Consider the following 16,677-nt stretch of genomic DNA (forward strand, 5'->3'; position numbering starts at 1 on the left):
TACAGCTCATGTTCCATTAGCGAAATAACGAAAATATTTGTTGAAATACGTGGTATGTGACGGTGTGGTGTGCGAGCAGGGCCTGCGCGGGTCCCGCACGGTGCTGGTGTCCACGCACTTCATGGAGGAGGCGGAGGCGCTGGGCGACCGCGTGGCGGCGCTGCACCGCGGCCGCCTCGCCTGCCACGCCACGCCCATGCACCTCAAGCGGGCTGTCGGTACGGACCACTTGTAATCCATGGACGATTCTATAACCGACTGATTTATTCATTGCAAAACTAACCTACCCTCCACCGTATGAATATAATGTATATAATACAATAATACAAAGATCGGTACAGTTTCAAAACGAAATGGTTAACCTAACTCCTATTTAAGTATAATAAGTACTTTTAGACGTCAGCACCTTACGTCAACATTGAACAAGTCAGTTCGAAAATTTATTTAATTTATTAAGACTGCGTTAGGTGTTGCGCAAAAAAAAAGTGGCGATAGCCTAGTTGGTTGTGGAACGGACTGCCAAGACCAATGTCCGCAGGTTCAAAACCGAAGGGCACACACCTCTGATTTTTCTAAAAATCATGTGTGTATTCTTTGTGAATTTATCTTTCGCTTTAACGGTGAAGGAAAACATCGTGAGGAAACCTGCACATCTGAGTAGATCTTTATAAGAATTTCGAAGGTGTGTGAAGTCTACCAATCCGCCCTAGGCCAACGTGGTGGACTAAGGCCTTATCCCTCTCAGTAGTAGAGGAGGCCCGTGCTCAGCAGTGGGCAATATATAATACAGGGCTGATATTATTATTATTATGTGTTGCGTGCTCATTTATTACATTATCAACTCTATCATATAATAAATAAGGATTTTTTCCTATAGATTAGTGACATACAATTCATCAAGTATAACAAGCAAGGAGTGTATGGGTCCCGTAGTAGCCATCACAGTTTCTATAGCGCTTGCATTCTCTATCCACCCGCGAATGTTCTGTAAACACGATAATTTCTTCAACCACTTTTTCTTTGTTAGCTCATTTTGCCACCATTGAGTCGAAGAACCTCATGTCTGTCTATACGTATCCTTAAAACACCTGACTGACGGTTAATACATATATTGACCATCAGTCAGATATACAAAATTCTAATTTCTATCTCTTAAATATAAGCAAGATTCTCAATGGATTTTTATTATTATAAAGCGCATTTAACCCTCAGGTACCGGCTATCGCCTCTCTGTAACAACCGAAGGCACGCCAATGGAATCTAAAGTGACGGCGTTGGTACAAAAGCACATACCCTCAGCCACCATCAAAGACCAAGCCATGAACTCCCTGACGTACAGCCTGCCAGCGAACGAGAGTAGCAAGTTCGAGCAACTGTTCTCCGACCTGGAGGACAAACGATACGAGCTGAAGATTAATTCTATGGGTGTGGGAATATCGACGCTGGAGGAAGTGTTTTTGAAGTGAGATTCATCATTGACTTTACTGTCTAATTTGCTCTTGCTTTTGCACAAATAACGACTTAAAGCTTTTACTTGAGATATATTTTAATTTAGCTATAACCTTAATAGTTTGTTAAGAAATTATTGTTATTGTTTTACGGCGAAAATAAACCAATCATAATAAAGTTCGGCATAGTTAGAGACGACTTATTTTCGTTCGTTTTTTAATGACCCAGAATAAGAGATCAAATGAAACAGGATTGAGTTTCCTCATTTTGACATTCCGTTAATGAATGAAACCATAATATATTCGTCTACCTTTGCGAATATTGTGGTAAATATCATCCATAAATAATAAATATTTTTGGCATAATTCCCGTGTGATGTAGCTGCCTCATCGAATTCTCTTAAAGTAATAGTAGTGGCATTAGGGCGTTTTAAATTAAGAGTATTTTTATTAATATTTATTTTGTTAGAACTTACACTTTTTTATTTTATATCTACGTTTAAAGTAACGTAATATCGTACATTTTTATTTAAAAAAAGACGAGTATGTGTTTTCAGTTGTTAATACAATGACAAAATGACCCTGTGTAAATGCCATCACAATATTATTCGTATTATAATTTTTATAACTCGCAATTATATTTTAATATTGTTTTAGGTTGTGCAGCGATGTGGACACATCATGGAAAAACTTAGAGCAAAATGGAAACGGCACTTTAAATGAAAGTGAGTAATGTCATTTCGTTAGGGCCTACGTCAATAAACGATTTTTAGAGTTGATTGAAAAAGATTTCAATACGTAAAAAGACATTCATTAATCAAGATTGAGTTTTGTGTCCAAAAATATATAGTTTGGCGTGGTACGGCTGCAAAAACTTCAACCTTTGTCTACTCTTTTGCGGATGTGAGCTCGTATTGTACACATAAACGTTTGAACAAATTTCGATAACAATTTTTATTTGTTTAACAGCTCCGCAGTACGTGAAGCATACCGGATTCGCGCTGTACAAGCGACAACTCTGGGCACTACTCAAGAGGCAGGCGAGATACATTATATCCAAGAAGCACTCCTTTTTTATCCTCGTAAGTGTGGGTTAAGGCAATCCGGCTCGAAGGACCAAAAATATATATAGTTTACTAGTTCATCATAAGCAATTATATTAGATCGATACAGTATTGTAAATATAGAGTTGGAACATTTTGTATATTTTAAAAGTAGACCTATAAACCACTGTGTATGTATTTGAATGAAAATATAATTTTATATACAAACTAGCTTTTGCTCGCGGCTCCGCCCACGTTATAAAGTTATTCAGGCTAAAGTTTTCCGTTATAAAAATAGTAGTTTCCCGCGAGCCTATGTTCTTCCCAGGGTCTCAAACTGTCTCCATACCAAATTTCATCTTAATACGTTAGGTAGTTTTTGAGTTTAACACGTTAAGGCAGACAAATGCAGCGGGGACTTTGTTATATTATTTAGAACTTTTAAGTGAAACAATCCCGTCATACATCATTGTTGCATAACTTTAACCGTTTACGCAGCGCAGGCAACGGAAGCTCTCAAAACTCATAATTTTCCCCGTTTTTGCAACATGTTTCATTACTGCTCCGCTCCTATTGGTCATAGCATGATGATATATAGCCTATAGCACTCCAGGAACAAAGGGCTATCCAACACAAAAAAGATTTTTTCAGTTGAAACACGGTAGTTCCTGAGATTAGCCATTACTGCTCCGCTCCTATTAGTCATAGCGTGATGATATATAGCTTATAGCGGTCCACAAATAAAGGGCTATCCAACACAAAACGAATTTTTCAGTTGAAACCGGTAGTTCCTGAGATTAGCCATTACTGCTCCGCTCCTATTGGTCATAGCGTTATGATATATAACTTTGAGCACTCCACAAACAAAGGACTATTCAACACAAAAATATTTTTTCAGTTCGAATCGGTAGTTCCTGAGATTAGCCATTACTGCTCCGCTCCTATTGGGTATAGCGTGATAATATATAGCCTATAGCTCTCCACGAACAAAGGGCTATCCAACGCAAAAAGAATTTTTCAGTTTGGACCGGTAGTTCCTGAGATTAGCCATTACTGCTCCGCTCCTATTGGTCATAGCGTGATGATATATAGCTTATAGCGGTCCACAAATAAAGGGCTATCCAACACAAAACGAATTTTTCAGTTGTAACCGGTAGTTCCTGAGATTAGCCATTACTGCTCCGCTCCTATTGGGTATAGCGTGATGATATATAGCCTATAGCACTCCACGAACAAAGGGCTATCCAACGCAAAAAGAATTTTTCAGTTTGGACCGGTAGTTCCTGAGATTAGCGCGTTCAAACAAACAAACAAACAAACAAACAAACAAACAAACTCTTCAGCTTTATATAATAGTATATAGATAACCTGCGACCACTGCATATTTGTATTGGCATGTACTCTGCTTTGAAGCCTAGTAAAACATCTTTAATTAGAAAAGACGATCCGAATTCACAAAGCCGCATTTAATAAACTTCGACATATTTGCAGCAAGTTGTGATGCCGATATTCTTCCTGTGCGGCTTCACGTACCTTTTCAACAACGACGTGTTGGAGACTGAGCCCGTGAACCCGTCGCGGACCCTCGACCTGGACCTCTACAACTACAGAGATGACAGGCGCGTGCTGTACAACGCTGATGACGTCACCGCGCTCGCGCAAACCTACCCCAAAGTGCAGTTCGAACGCAGCTCGGATATTTACGAAGGTATGAAAACTTTTTTTGTTGCAGTATTTTTTTATATAAAGAGTATTTATTTATTTTTTTCCATATTTTTTTTTGTTCCAGGTATACTGAACTACGCTAAGAAAGACGTGTGGGACTACAACAAGTACTTATTCGGTTTAGAATACAACGATACGGATGCTAAGGTACCTATATCGTAGTTCGTTACCGGTATATTTTAAAAAACGATTCCGAATCAATTAAAAAAAAATCTGATAGTATTTATTCACTCTAATTTTGCGTTCGATTGTGATCATCTAACTCGAAGAATTTCACTAAAACAAAAGATTATTTTTTTAAGATAAATAAAACGTTAAATTAGGCTGAGCCTGTGTCTTGAGAAACAAGTTAATATATTATGAAAGCGTCTGTAAGTGTGCAGGGAATAGTGTTTAAGTGCCGTCGTCCTGTCGGCAGGTGTGGTTCACGACGACGCTGCGCCACGCGGCGCCGGTGGCGCTGTCGTCGCTGGCCAACGCGCTGGCGGCGGCCCGCGGCACGGCGCGCGTGTCCACGGCCGTGTGGCCGCTGCACTCCGACCGCCAGTGGCAGCTGCGCCAAGCCGTCGTGCGCGACGCCAAGGCGCACTACACCGCCATCTTGTGGGCCGTCAGCTGCATATTCGGTAATCGACTATTCTAATTTATTTATTTATTTATTTACAAATTATAGCACTTACATTGTGTGGGTTATTACAACTGCGTTAAGATGCGCACTAAGTTTAGAACTTGTATCGCGTATCCTTTACAAACCAGTAACAATAATTAAATTTGTCAGACTCTAGTTCGAAGTCTCAGTTACAAAAAAGAAAACAAATAACAATAAAAATAATAATAACTACAAAAATTCTCTGTAAAGAATGAACTACTAAAGGAAAACAGCACAAATTTGCTATTTACTCTTAACATCTAGAAAAATATAATATGACTGTAAACTCTTCCTTAAAATTAATTACATAACCAAAACTGTTGAGATCAATACGAATGTAAAAAAAACAGTGACAGGGTTAGACAATAAGAACCATTGTGTATGTGTGTGTGTGTATGTGTGTGTGAGAGAGAGAGAGCGCGTGCGTGTGCGTGCGCGTGTGTGTCTACCAATCCTATTATCCCTAGTACTTATACAAACATCTTTCAATTTTAAAAGACATCTGGAATCTATTGAATTTAGATTTGTACCAAATTTGGCACGTAAGAAGGTTGTGTGGGTATAACATGGGAGGGGAGGGATAAATTTGGGCAACGCGCACCGTAGAATTGTCTTTGCCCACCCTAGAAGCAGCCGTGTGCTCACGAGTGCTCCGAATTTGTGCAAATGACACAATATCACCTATTAATCGTCATTATTAGGGCTTTATTTAATATAACAACAGACGTATGTAGTGTTATAACTATAGCGTGTAAAATGAATAAATTGTCCAGTGATCCTGTCGACGAGCATCAACGCGCTGTCGCTGGTGTGCAAGGAGCGCGTGTGGGGCTCGCGGCACGCGCTGGTGATGTCGGGCGCGGCGCCGGAGCTGCACTGGGGCGCCACGCTGCTGAGCCACGCGCTGCAGTCCGCGCTGCTGCTCGCGCTGCCGCTGCTGCTGGCCGCCGCCGCGCTCGACACCGACCGCACCATCGACCAGCCCGCCTTCATCTGTAACTACACTACTGTATACTCTTACTACACGGTAGAAGCTTTAAGATTTGTCGATTAAATAATTGCGTATACTCATTGTTTTAAGAATACAAATGTATGTTAAAAAATAAATTCAAAGCTATTTTTTTTTTTTTAAAATACGAGATGTCTAGTCTTATAAAAATGAGTAAATCGTTAAAAAATATTGTCGATAATTGCCAATAACGTTGTGTGTCTGCGCGGCAGTCTCGTTCCTGCTGGTGTTGATGCTGGGCTGCGTGGCGTTCTTCTCGTTCATGTACGTGGTGAGCCTGAAGTTCGACGAGCGCGGCGCCGGCGGGTTCCTCGCCGCTTACGTCATCGTCTTCTGTCAGTTCATTTCGTATTTACATGGGTGAAACACTTTCAATTAATATATATTATTTTCTATTACTGTACCTATTTTTTTTTTCGATTATAAGGTAGTTTTTGGAATTCAGTAAAAAATCTTTAAACTTTATCGTATTGTGGTTGCTGAGGATAAAACATTATCGATTTTGTGTGCGTGTGACTTATATTGATTTTTATGGCAGGTTTCATAACGCCGCTAATCCAAACTGCATCGGACATATTGCACGACGAGGAGTCATCGAACGGGTTCGGATGGGTGCTGCTGCAGTTGTCGCTGTACTGCACGCCGCCGCACGCGCTGATGATGGCGGCGGCGCGCTGCGTGTCGGTGGCGCGCCTCAACGCGCTCTGCACCCTCAACCGGGACCGCTGCCCCGCGCCCGCGGTCTTCGACAACGGCTTCGACACCGACGCTTGCTGTGGTAATGTCATCACTGTACTAGAGCATGCAATCCGATAATCGATAATTTAACGGTTATCGATTATCTGATCCGATGATAGAGGAATGATAAATATCGATTATCGATAAAAACATTCTCTAATGCCTCATTTAGACTGATTGCGAAAAATGCGCCGGATAACTTGTCCTGTAAATATAACTATGAATTATGAGAAATTAATATACTCCAATAAGCCGTTTTACTCACTCGTATTCGTGACTATTCGTTTGTACTCAGCATTTAACTTTGATGTAGGTTGTTAAGCATAATGTAAAATTACTTTACACAGTCGATATAGTCAATAGTCAAGAGGGTAATTTTACTTAATTAAGAAATACAAAAGTTGATTTAAAAAAAAACTTTATATTAGTGTTTTTTCGGTATGTTATATACTGCTCAAAATAATTAGGGAAAAGGATTTTGTCTTTGATGGGCACGGTTCATGGGCGATACTGTTATGAGCCTCCCGGTTCGATGTGAGGAAGTACGAGGATCTTGTCGTTGGGGTCAACTGGATTTTGGTCTCGTTTCTATATGGGGTTCCAAGAATCTAGTTGAGTTCAATGTCAATAAAACGCAGGTGTGTGCGATCACGTGGAAAAGATTCCCGTTTTCTTCTTCCCCAATCTTCGGGGTATTTCACTTTCACTAGAATGACCTGCGTATCCTCGGTATGGAAATCCGCTGTGAACTCAATCCAAGTAATCACATCGAAGGCGCAATACCTGCCACATCACGTAGGGTTGGAATCCTGAACAGGCCGCACCGGTCTTACGTCCAGTCAACTCTGGCGATTACTGCTCGCATCTCTGGGAAGGGTACGCCCAATACTTACTCGATGCCTTGGATGGATTGCAGCGGCAGGCCATCCGCATAAAGGATAGGAGGAGGAGAAAGTTGGAGTCGCTGCAGATGCGGAGATGTCGCTTCTCTAAGCGCGTTCTACCAACTGTATCATGGCGAATGCTCTTGAAAATCCTCTTCCTTTAGAACTACCCCAGCAGAACCACGCGTGCTGGCATGCGATGTTACAACTTGATAGTTAAAACAATCACCGCCCGAACGCATAGGTACGCCAACTCTTTTTGTTGCCGAACCATCAAACTTTGGAATTGTTTGGGTGGACGCGTGTTCTCTTCTTCCTATAATTCTGAGTCCTTTCTTAGCGTGAAGAAGCATTTTAGTAAGCCAACATGACTATGTCGAATGGCGTGTGATAGCCATCTGTTGCTATTCATCGGCATCGCGCTTACCATCACTTGCAGTTGCACTTGCAGTGCAGTCACTTTACCGTTCCGCAATAAAGAGGTGTTTATACTCTGTTGGCCACTTTATTAGGAACTACTAACAAAAACGTCGAACCTCCTTTATTGAAAAAAAAATAATATGTATTATTTAGTGGTCGATTATAATTAAAGCCTTGGCAAAAAGTTGAATTCTACTTTAAAATATTGTTCGTGTGATTGCTTTGAGCAGTATATATGAATGACACGTTTGCCCATAGCAAAGCGAGAAAAAAAAAACAACTTTTTTTATTTATTTTTTATCAACTGACATTTATCGGTTTTAATCGGAAAATAAAAACTTTTTTTTTCGATCATCGGAATATTCTGATAAGTGCAATAGCCCTACTATACACAACGTCTTAACAAGCCGACATTACTGTGCCGACTGGCAAGAGTAAACAGCTCTCGTCAGTCTCAACTCCGTCTGAACAACAGTTACCATCACATGCAGTTTGGAACACTACTGAACTTGAATACGCTGTAGTTTGTAATTGCTAAAAAAAAGAAATGGGGTACGTAAAAGTAAGACATTATAAATGTGCTATCAGAATTATAAAATTATAGACACAACACATAAGTAACAAATACTAAATATATCACACATTGGTTAATGCTAGATGCCTCTAAGAGACGATTATTTAATGATAACAAAATGCAAGCATTGCCACGATAGCTTATTTGTAGAAAAGTGCCAAACATGAAAACTAATCCATATTATGGTTTCGGTATAAATAGAAACTTCTGTGAAAAGAGATATATAGTAGAAACTACAAATTGTACTAATTGATTAATGGACGCTAGAAAATGAGAATTATGAATCAATGTAACTTTTGACAAAAATTTCCTTTTTAGAGATATTTTTGTTTTATAATGACAAGAGATAACGCTTTTTTGTAATTAAAAACTAGTGGTGAAAAAAACACTACAATTTAAGCGACAAACTATTGCGGTAATCAAGTTGATGTACAGAAAATACCCATAATTTTAGTATCGATTAGGTTAAACTTTGTCATTTCGTGTTAGTATAATCGCATCGATATCGATTTTATGTTGTCGATTATTGAATTGACAAAAAGGTGTGTTAATACTCTGTTTAGCATAAACTACTGTAAATATATTTTAAAATAAATCCATTGTTTTACAAATGCTTATGTCGTTTAGCCGGCCGCGCTCCGAGATGCTATATGTGCATAGACGATTACGCGCCGGGCAAGGAGATGATCATACTGGCGGTGCAGTTTGTGGTGTTTATGGTGAGCCTTTTTTTTTAATAATTCATGATCCTTCTAAAGGACATGTCCACTTTTCTTTTGGGCGGTGGCACCACATGTTTGCACTATGGGTTCCCATGACAAAATAGGGTTCGAGCGTACCGCCATATGGAGCTGAAGTTCTAAACTTCGGGCCAATATTGATAACTAAAACCACTTGCACCGAACCCGATATTCGAACTTCAGAACAGTGTCGTACTGTACAATGCAACACAAATATATCGCCAAGGCAGTCTTTGTTTAAGGAGCTATATAGCTTAACAGTTAGTTATTTTATTTTCGGGCTAGAATCGGTCTGATAAGTGACCAGCGTAGTAGTATATCGTACCTCGCATTTACGAACGCTACTTAATCTCACATAGATGTTAATTGACGAATGATATTTGAATCTGTTTATTGTAACCAGTAATTCAGATGAGTCTACTAGCAGGCATGTGTGTTGTAGACGCTGGTGGTGCTGAGCGGGCGCGGCGTGTGGGCGCGCGCGTGGGGAGCTGCTGCCGTCAACGTGCGCTACCGGGCCGGCGTGGAGCTCGCGCCCGCGCCCGACCCCGCCGCCGGCCCCGCGCCCGACCCCGTGCGCGCCGCCGCCGAGTACGTGGGACACGCCATCAATCTGGGTACGTGCCGCACATCCATACAAGTCGATTATCTAAAACTGATACGCACTACGTATTTACATATTGCCGCAGTGTTATGTTTAACACGGCTCAGTCGTGATGATAACGCTATGCTCACGCATTTACAAACTAGAAAAATAAGCCCTGCTATTTTTGCATTTAACATACTTTAACGTCCTTTATTTCCAGCTCCAAACAGACAAGACGCGATGTTGGTACACGACGTACACAAAAACTACTTCAAAGTGTTCGGCAAGTCGTGCAACGCGGTCAGAGGTGTTAGCTTCGCAGTGAAAAAAGGTACCACTGCATTTTTGCTTCCAGGGTAACTCGAGCCAGCTCGATCTATGTACTCCGCTCTTTTTTATTGCTACTGAATGACTAAATGAACATCTTTTTATTGCGTGTTATTTGTAAACTGTTGATGTTCCTATTAATAATAAATAATTATTGCTTTGAATGACGAGACGAGCTTGCCGCTCGCCTGATGGTAAACGAGACGATCGCCCATAAACAGTAGAAACAACATCCAACACCCTGAATTACAAAGTGTCTTATGTGAGAGATGGAGAACAATGTGGCCGTCTACTATCTCTAAAGCTCTAAACGAGGCTCTTGAAGGGCTACATTTAGCCAGTAGTTTTATCACTAGCCGAAGACCTATGCATGAGAATCGAAACCTCCGAAATTTGGTATCGAAGAATACTTCACATAAGTTGGATGGCTTCGATGTCTAATACCGAAACCCTGACCCGAATACAAAAGAACTCGAAATTAGTTATTAAGCAGCGTTAAATTTTGTACCTAGGTAATTTTCTAAGACATGGTAAGTACCATCTGCTGAGACTTATAATGATGCGGAAAATATAGGAACTGAAAGGTGTAGGAAGGAGATGGAAGTCGCGACTTCGCAATATACTAGACTAGCGACCCGCCCCGGCTTCGCACGGGTGCAATATTTCTCCACTATTTAATGGATGTTATTATACATATAAACCTTCCTCTTGAATCACTCTATCTATTAAAAAAAACCGCATCAAAAGCCGTTGCGTAGTTTTAAAGATTTAAGCACACATAGGGACAGAGAAAGCGACTTTGTTTTATTAGTGGAGCGCCTGGAGGTTTTCACCTCGGATTAGAGTTATAGTGAATGAATTAATACGATCGATGTGGGACATTGTTTTTTAAACTATAAATTGCAATGTTTACCCAAAATTTTTTTGTGCACTCCATTTTTCATTGTTAAAAAAATATTATAAAAATTAATGTTTGACCAAATATTTTCACTTTAAACAGTATTTTTTTTAATTATATGTTAAATCTTACCTGAGTAGACATATAGGAACATTTTTCAAAGATACCTGTGTATAAAAATAGCAGTAGGGTCTCGAACAGTAGAAATATCAATGAAGACCCCAATAATATATTGCAAGCAGGTGTAGCATGTATTTTGAGTTTATATGGCGCTCCGTCTAAAACTCATGATTTAAATACATTAAGGTTTAATTCTTTCATAAAAGCAACATCCAAAAATACGAGTGTTCTTTTGTCATCACAACAACTGATGCAGCGTTTGAGCACCTTAAAAGAGTGTACCTACAAATTCAGATATGGCTAGGAAATGACGTAGTTATTGAAAATTGGGGATGGAAGTATTCCAATAACATGTACATCCCAATAACAATGAATCAATTACCTGCTCTGGACAATTTATTGCAAATGTTATTTTGTAATTACAAAAAGGGATGTGGAGCTGCGTGTGGATGCAGAAAAAGTGGTTTATACTGCAGTGTAGCATGTTTACAGTGCAGCGGAAATAGTTGTTCCAATACTTCACCTATTATACAGATAGATGAAGTAGAAGAAAATATTTGATGTAGACAACAGTGTAATATATTTAAATAAACAGATTTTGTACTAATATTTTTTTTTCTTTTCATTAGTCGTAATTAATTACCTTATTTTTTTAAATGTACGCAACAGAGTACGTTTCATTTATAATTAAACTGGCCGAGAAATTCCATTGTACATAGCAGCTTTCGCTCCGCTCTCCCTTTCACGTTTTTCTACTGTTCGAGACCCTACTGCTATTTTTATACACAGGTATCTTTGAAAAATGTTCCTATATGTCTACTCAGGTAAGATTTAACATATAATTTAAAAAAATACTGTTTAAAGTGAAAATATTTGGTCAAACATTAATTTATTATAATTTTTTTTTAACAATGAAAAAATGGAGTGCACAAAAAAATTTTGGGTAAAAATTGCAATTTATAGTTTAAAAAACAATATCCCACATCGATCGTATTAATTCATTCACTATAACTCTAATCCGAGGTTTTACGGTTTTGAATGCTCCAGACACTCCACTATATACTATGTAGTGATACCGACCGCAATAAAAATGGTTGAAATATTGTTCCGGCCAGCTGGGACAAGAAATCGAATGCCAACTTTCAATATTGGAGAGGCGCATGAATACGTAGTGTAGGACGCCAACTAAGTGGTTTGACGATCTGCAAAAGGTCACTGATAAGAAGTGGATGCGACAGGCCGAATACAGGGTAAAAAGGCGTATATTGGAGGAGGTCTATATCCAGCAGTGGACAAAGATATAGGCTGATGATGATGATAACATGAAAACGAGTAGTTTCCATATTCATCAGTAATCATCAGAATATATCCATTCATTGCATGTATATAGGAATAAGAACTTTAGTGTAATCACGTTGCAGGCGAATGCTTCGGCCTGCTGGGCGTAAACGGCGCGGGCAAGTCCACCACGTTCAAGATGATGACCGCCGAGGAGTGTCCCACCAGAGGCAACATCTTTGCCAACGGATACCACCTGGATCGCAACCCGGGACCGGTAAGATACATATCTAGGACCAGGTTTAACTGAGCTGAAGTTCTTCGAGATATATTATTGATGAAAACAGAACTACAAAGCAAACAATAAATACAATTTATTGTAAACTAGCTTTTGCTCGCGGCGTCGGCCGCGTAAAGGAGATTTCCGGAAAAGTCCCACTAAAAAAAAAGTATCCGATTTAATTATATTTATGGCTTACTATTTCACTGTGAGTTTGCCACTATACTAAAAGTAAATAATGAGGCTAATAACAGCTATCTTTGTAACGTGTCGTATTGGGAGCATGTTAAATGATTAGTATCGATTTTTATCGATTAAAAACATCGCTGTATTGATAATTATTAATAGTGCCTAATTTATAATATTTCAGAGAAATTATAGTATTCTATACTTTTTTTGTATGTGCACAGCAAAGTGATTTTACTGCAGCTAATGGTAAGGGTGTTTATACATTGCATGTGTTCGTAGTACTTGCGCACGTTGGGCTACTGCCCGCAGTTCCACGGGCTGGACCGGTTCCTCAGCGGGCAGCAGAACCTAGAGCTTCTCCTTACCATGCGTGGACTGAGCGGGCAAGATGCACGGAAGGAAGCTGATTCATGGATTGGTATACTCGGTAAGTGTTATGTAGGTTCACAAAATCATGAAGGAATAATACTATGAATGTTCTATGATGTGATAGGAGGCGAGCTTCACACCATATTGGGCAGAAATTTTAGACTCCAGAATTATACTAAGCAGAAAAATATAATATTATATTGCCCAACCTGCGCACAAATTGAAGACATCAGTGCGGTATACGTATTGCGCATGCTATACAACTAGGCCAACTTGGCAGTAAGTTCGCTTTATCGATGAAGCAAAATATCGTGGGGCAACTTACATACCTGAGAATTTTGAAGATTTGTGAGGTTTGACACCGGCACTATGGCATGTGTTGTGCGCAGGGCTGCAGCACGTGCGCGAGCGCGCGCTGGGCTCGTACAGCGGCGGCTCGGCGCGGCGGCTCGGCGCGGGCGCGGCGCTGGCGGCGGGCGGCGCGCTGGTGCTGCTGGACGAGCCCACGGCCGGCGTGGACGTGGCCGCGCGCCGCCGCCTCTGGGCCGCCGTGGCACGCGCACGCACGCAGGTACACCGCCGCGCCACCACACCGCCACTCCACACTTACCTGTCTGCCACTAAAGCCGTGTTTATACTAAAAATTCCTCACACCAATATATTGCGCATTCATTTCCAGGCGCGCTTATTTTCCCGTAATTTTTTTAATAGTTTTATACAAACACAACTTGCCACAAATCCTGCAAGATTTCAAGTTTGCTAAAGTCGGCTTGCGTAAGGTTTTACTTCACGATAAAAATAACACTAGTCAATAAAACGCAATACGAAAGTTGACTCCTGCAAGTTTTTTTTTCTATTTTAAATCTCGCTTACCGATTGTTTGATAATGTCATAGAAGTTATTAGTGAAACTGTGTCAATAATTATCAATCACTGACATCAAATTCGTGATAGTAACACTAACAATGCATTGCATGTTTATACTCTGCCAGTGAATACAATTTCAAAGTGCAATACTTGTTGCGTAATTTTTCAATACTATTTAAATACAATATGATCCGAAGAATGTAGTGTACAGATAGGAAAAAATTGTATCGATGTTGATGTCGCCAGGGCCGGTCGCTGCTGCTGTCGTCGCACAGCATGGACGAGACGGAGGCGCTGTGCGGCGCCATCGGCATCATGTCGCGCGGCCGCCTGTGCGCGCTGGGCTCGGCGCCCGAGCTGCGCGCGCGCCACGCCGCCGGACACGCCGTGCTGCTGCAGCTCGCGCGCCCCGCCCGCGCCGCCCGCGCCGCGCCCGCCAGCGACCGTCAGTACCGCACCATCCGCAAATAACTCGCCACACTCACTCTCAAATAACTGGCCACACTCACTCTCAAATAACTGGCCACACTCACTCTCAAATAACTGGCCACACTCACTCTCAAATAACTGGCCACACTCACTCTCAAATAACTGGCCACACTCACTCTCAAATAACTGGCCAATTACTAAAATACCCTCAAAACATCAACTATAGTATTAATATATATTATTCACATAAAAAATAAACACTATAAATTATTACTCCTTTTCCATTTCTCAAGCATTATTTTATTTGCAGAGGTGGACACTTCAAAATCGCAGATCGACGAACTCAAAGTAACACTGAACAATACATTCGTGGGAACGGTCAAAGACGAACACCAGGTGAATATCTTAATAATACTAATCGTATTATATACTATCCCGCTGCTGAGTCCCAACCCTCCACAGAAAACTAAAGTAAATTAATTAAAATAAAAACATATAATGAATAAATCTTTAGCTATTTACCGGACCCAATACCAAACTCCAGGCTAATATTGAACAAGAAAACACAATATCACTGCCCAACCTAGTATTCCAATTGGATACCTCAGACCAATTGTACCTATAAAGCAATAAGAATTTAATTATTCATCTCATTACAGACGATGCTACGATACCACATAAATGATCCGATGCGGTACAGCGAGTTATTCGAGAAACTAGAGCAACTGAAGCAGCAGTACCCAAATCTGGTTGTGGACTACTCCGTTACTGAGACCACTCTCGAGGAGGTGTTCCTGGCATTCGCGAAGGAATCACATTCGCAAACCGTGTGACGTACGTAATGACAAAATCTATAAATTTACACTTAGACCAAAAGCAGGAATTATCCAACTTATAGCTTGTTACAATTAAATATAAATACCAAAAAGTCTTTTGAACAACATGATAAAACAAATTACAAGCATAGGAAAAAATAAAAACAAATACAAAGGAGAAAAGTGAAAATACGCAAAAAAAACAATGTATAGTCCCAAACATCATGGTGTAAGTTCAAAATGAAACCCTATTCAGTACCAGCTAACTATTGAAGTATTCAGTCAAACTATCGAAAATTGTATGAATTTGATACGCAACAAACAATAAAGACTCGTATTATTCTAACATAAGATGTAATAACGCGAGTTAATAATAATATAATTATATTTTATTACACAAGAACAAACATGATTATCGATAGTTTAAAATCATTAATCTCAATTTTTACCTGCTTATCAGTTCATATCGAACATTTCATCGCTGTTACATACGCCACCAGGTCGGCGCTAGTATAGTAGATAAATTGTCATGCACTTTTACCATTGATTTTACTGAACAATACCAGTGTTTTTCGATCCATCCTGAAAATTAACCAATCAGAGTAAAGTTTTTTTGATATGCTTGCAAATGAGTTATTTTGATTGATTTATTCTCAGGATCGGATCGAAGATTAAGATTGGGATTGTTTATTAAAAACATCATCGTTCTGTAGTCATATTTAGCATTTATAATATAATTAAAATCACCATATATTTTGCCGCTATTGCGGTCTTTTTAGTTCTTACATTAATCTATAGCTGTATTTGAATAACTGCTAATCATTGCATCGCAAGTAACTTCATTATATAGTTCACTTACTCTACATCATATTTGATGAGCTATTATTTAGCCTCATAACAAGTTTTTTATAGCTTTAAGTATCTAACGAACATTGGAGGAAGTATGGGTATATCGAAAATAGAACCGGGAACGTTCGGAGATGTTCATAGAGTATAATATACATATAGCTTATTACAGTCCTCTATTAATTATAAGCTTCTCCAACAGAATGATATCGATTTATCGGCTAACTTTAGTAAAATATAATGCCGTGACGTCACAGCGTGCACTTAACGTAGGTTTGAATTAATGTTTTTTTTTTATTTTTATTCCAACATGAATTTCATTTTATGCCTGTCCAGGGCTAAATCACTTTGTTTATATAAATATTATTATATAAATATTGTGACTCTGTACAAGAAAGACTTGAAAAAAATATATATACGAAAGATGTAATGAACAATTGATGA

General features: G+C 39.7%; 1 protein-coding gene across 3 annotated transcripts in view; it reads left to right on the forward strand.

Moving 5' to 3' along the window:
- The window catches only part of LOC115452000 (ATP-binding cassette sub-family A member 3), a 72,140-nt gene that overhangs the window by 34,486 nt on the left and 20,977 nt on the right, over positions 1-16,677 (forward strand). For all 3 annotated transcript variants that reach the window (XM_037439087.1, XM_037439086.1, XM_037439088.1), the window contains 19 exons: positions 80-218; positions 1,213-1,462; positions 2,106-2,173; positions 2,418-2,530; positions 3,983-4,199; positions 4,281-4,363; positions 4,635-4,842; positions 5,639-5,860; positions 6,087-6,209; positions 6,413-6,652; positions 9,118-9,209; positions 9,673-9,847; positions 10,037-10,147; positions 12,583-12,716; positions 13,188-13,335; positions 13,667-13,848; positions 14,390-14,588; positions 14,883-14,968; positions 15,232-15,406. In XM_037439087.1, coding sequence (XP_037294984.1) covers positions 80-218; positions 1,213-1,462; positions 2,106-2,173; positions 2,418-2,530; positions 3,983-4,199; positions 4,281-4,363; positions 4,635-4,842; positions 5,639-5,860; positions 6,087-6,209; positions 6,413-6,652; positions 9,118-9,209; positions 9,673-9,847; positions 10,037-10,147; positions 12,583-12,716; positions 13,188-13,335; positions 13,667-13,848; positions 14,390-14,588; positions 14,883-14,968; positions 15,232-15,405 — 2,964 coding nt within the window. In that variant the 3' untranslated portion in view covers position 15,406. The remainder of the gene's footprint in view (positions 1-79; positions 219-1,212; positions 1,463-2,105; positions 2,174-2,417; positions 2,531-3,982; positions 4,200-4,280; positions 4,364-4,634; positions 4,843-5,638; positions 5,861-6,086; positions 6,210-6,412; positions 6,653-9,117; positions 9,210-9,672; positions 9,848-10,036; positions 10,148-12,582; positions 12,717-13,187; positions 13,336-13,666; positions 13,849-14,389; positions 14,589-14,882; positions 14,969-15,231; positions 15,407-16,677) is intronic.

The sequence above is a fragment of the Manduca sexta genome, chromosome 16 (assembly GCF_014839805.1).
Source record: "Manduca sexta isolate Smith_Timp_Sample1 chromosome 16, JHU_Msex_v1.0, whole genome shotgun sequence".
Taxonomy (NCBI): domain Eukaryota; kingdom Metazoa; phylum Arthropoda; class Insecta; order Lepidoptera; family Sphingidae; genus Manduca; species Manduca sexta.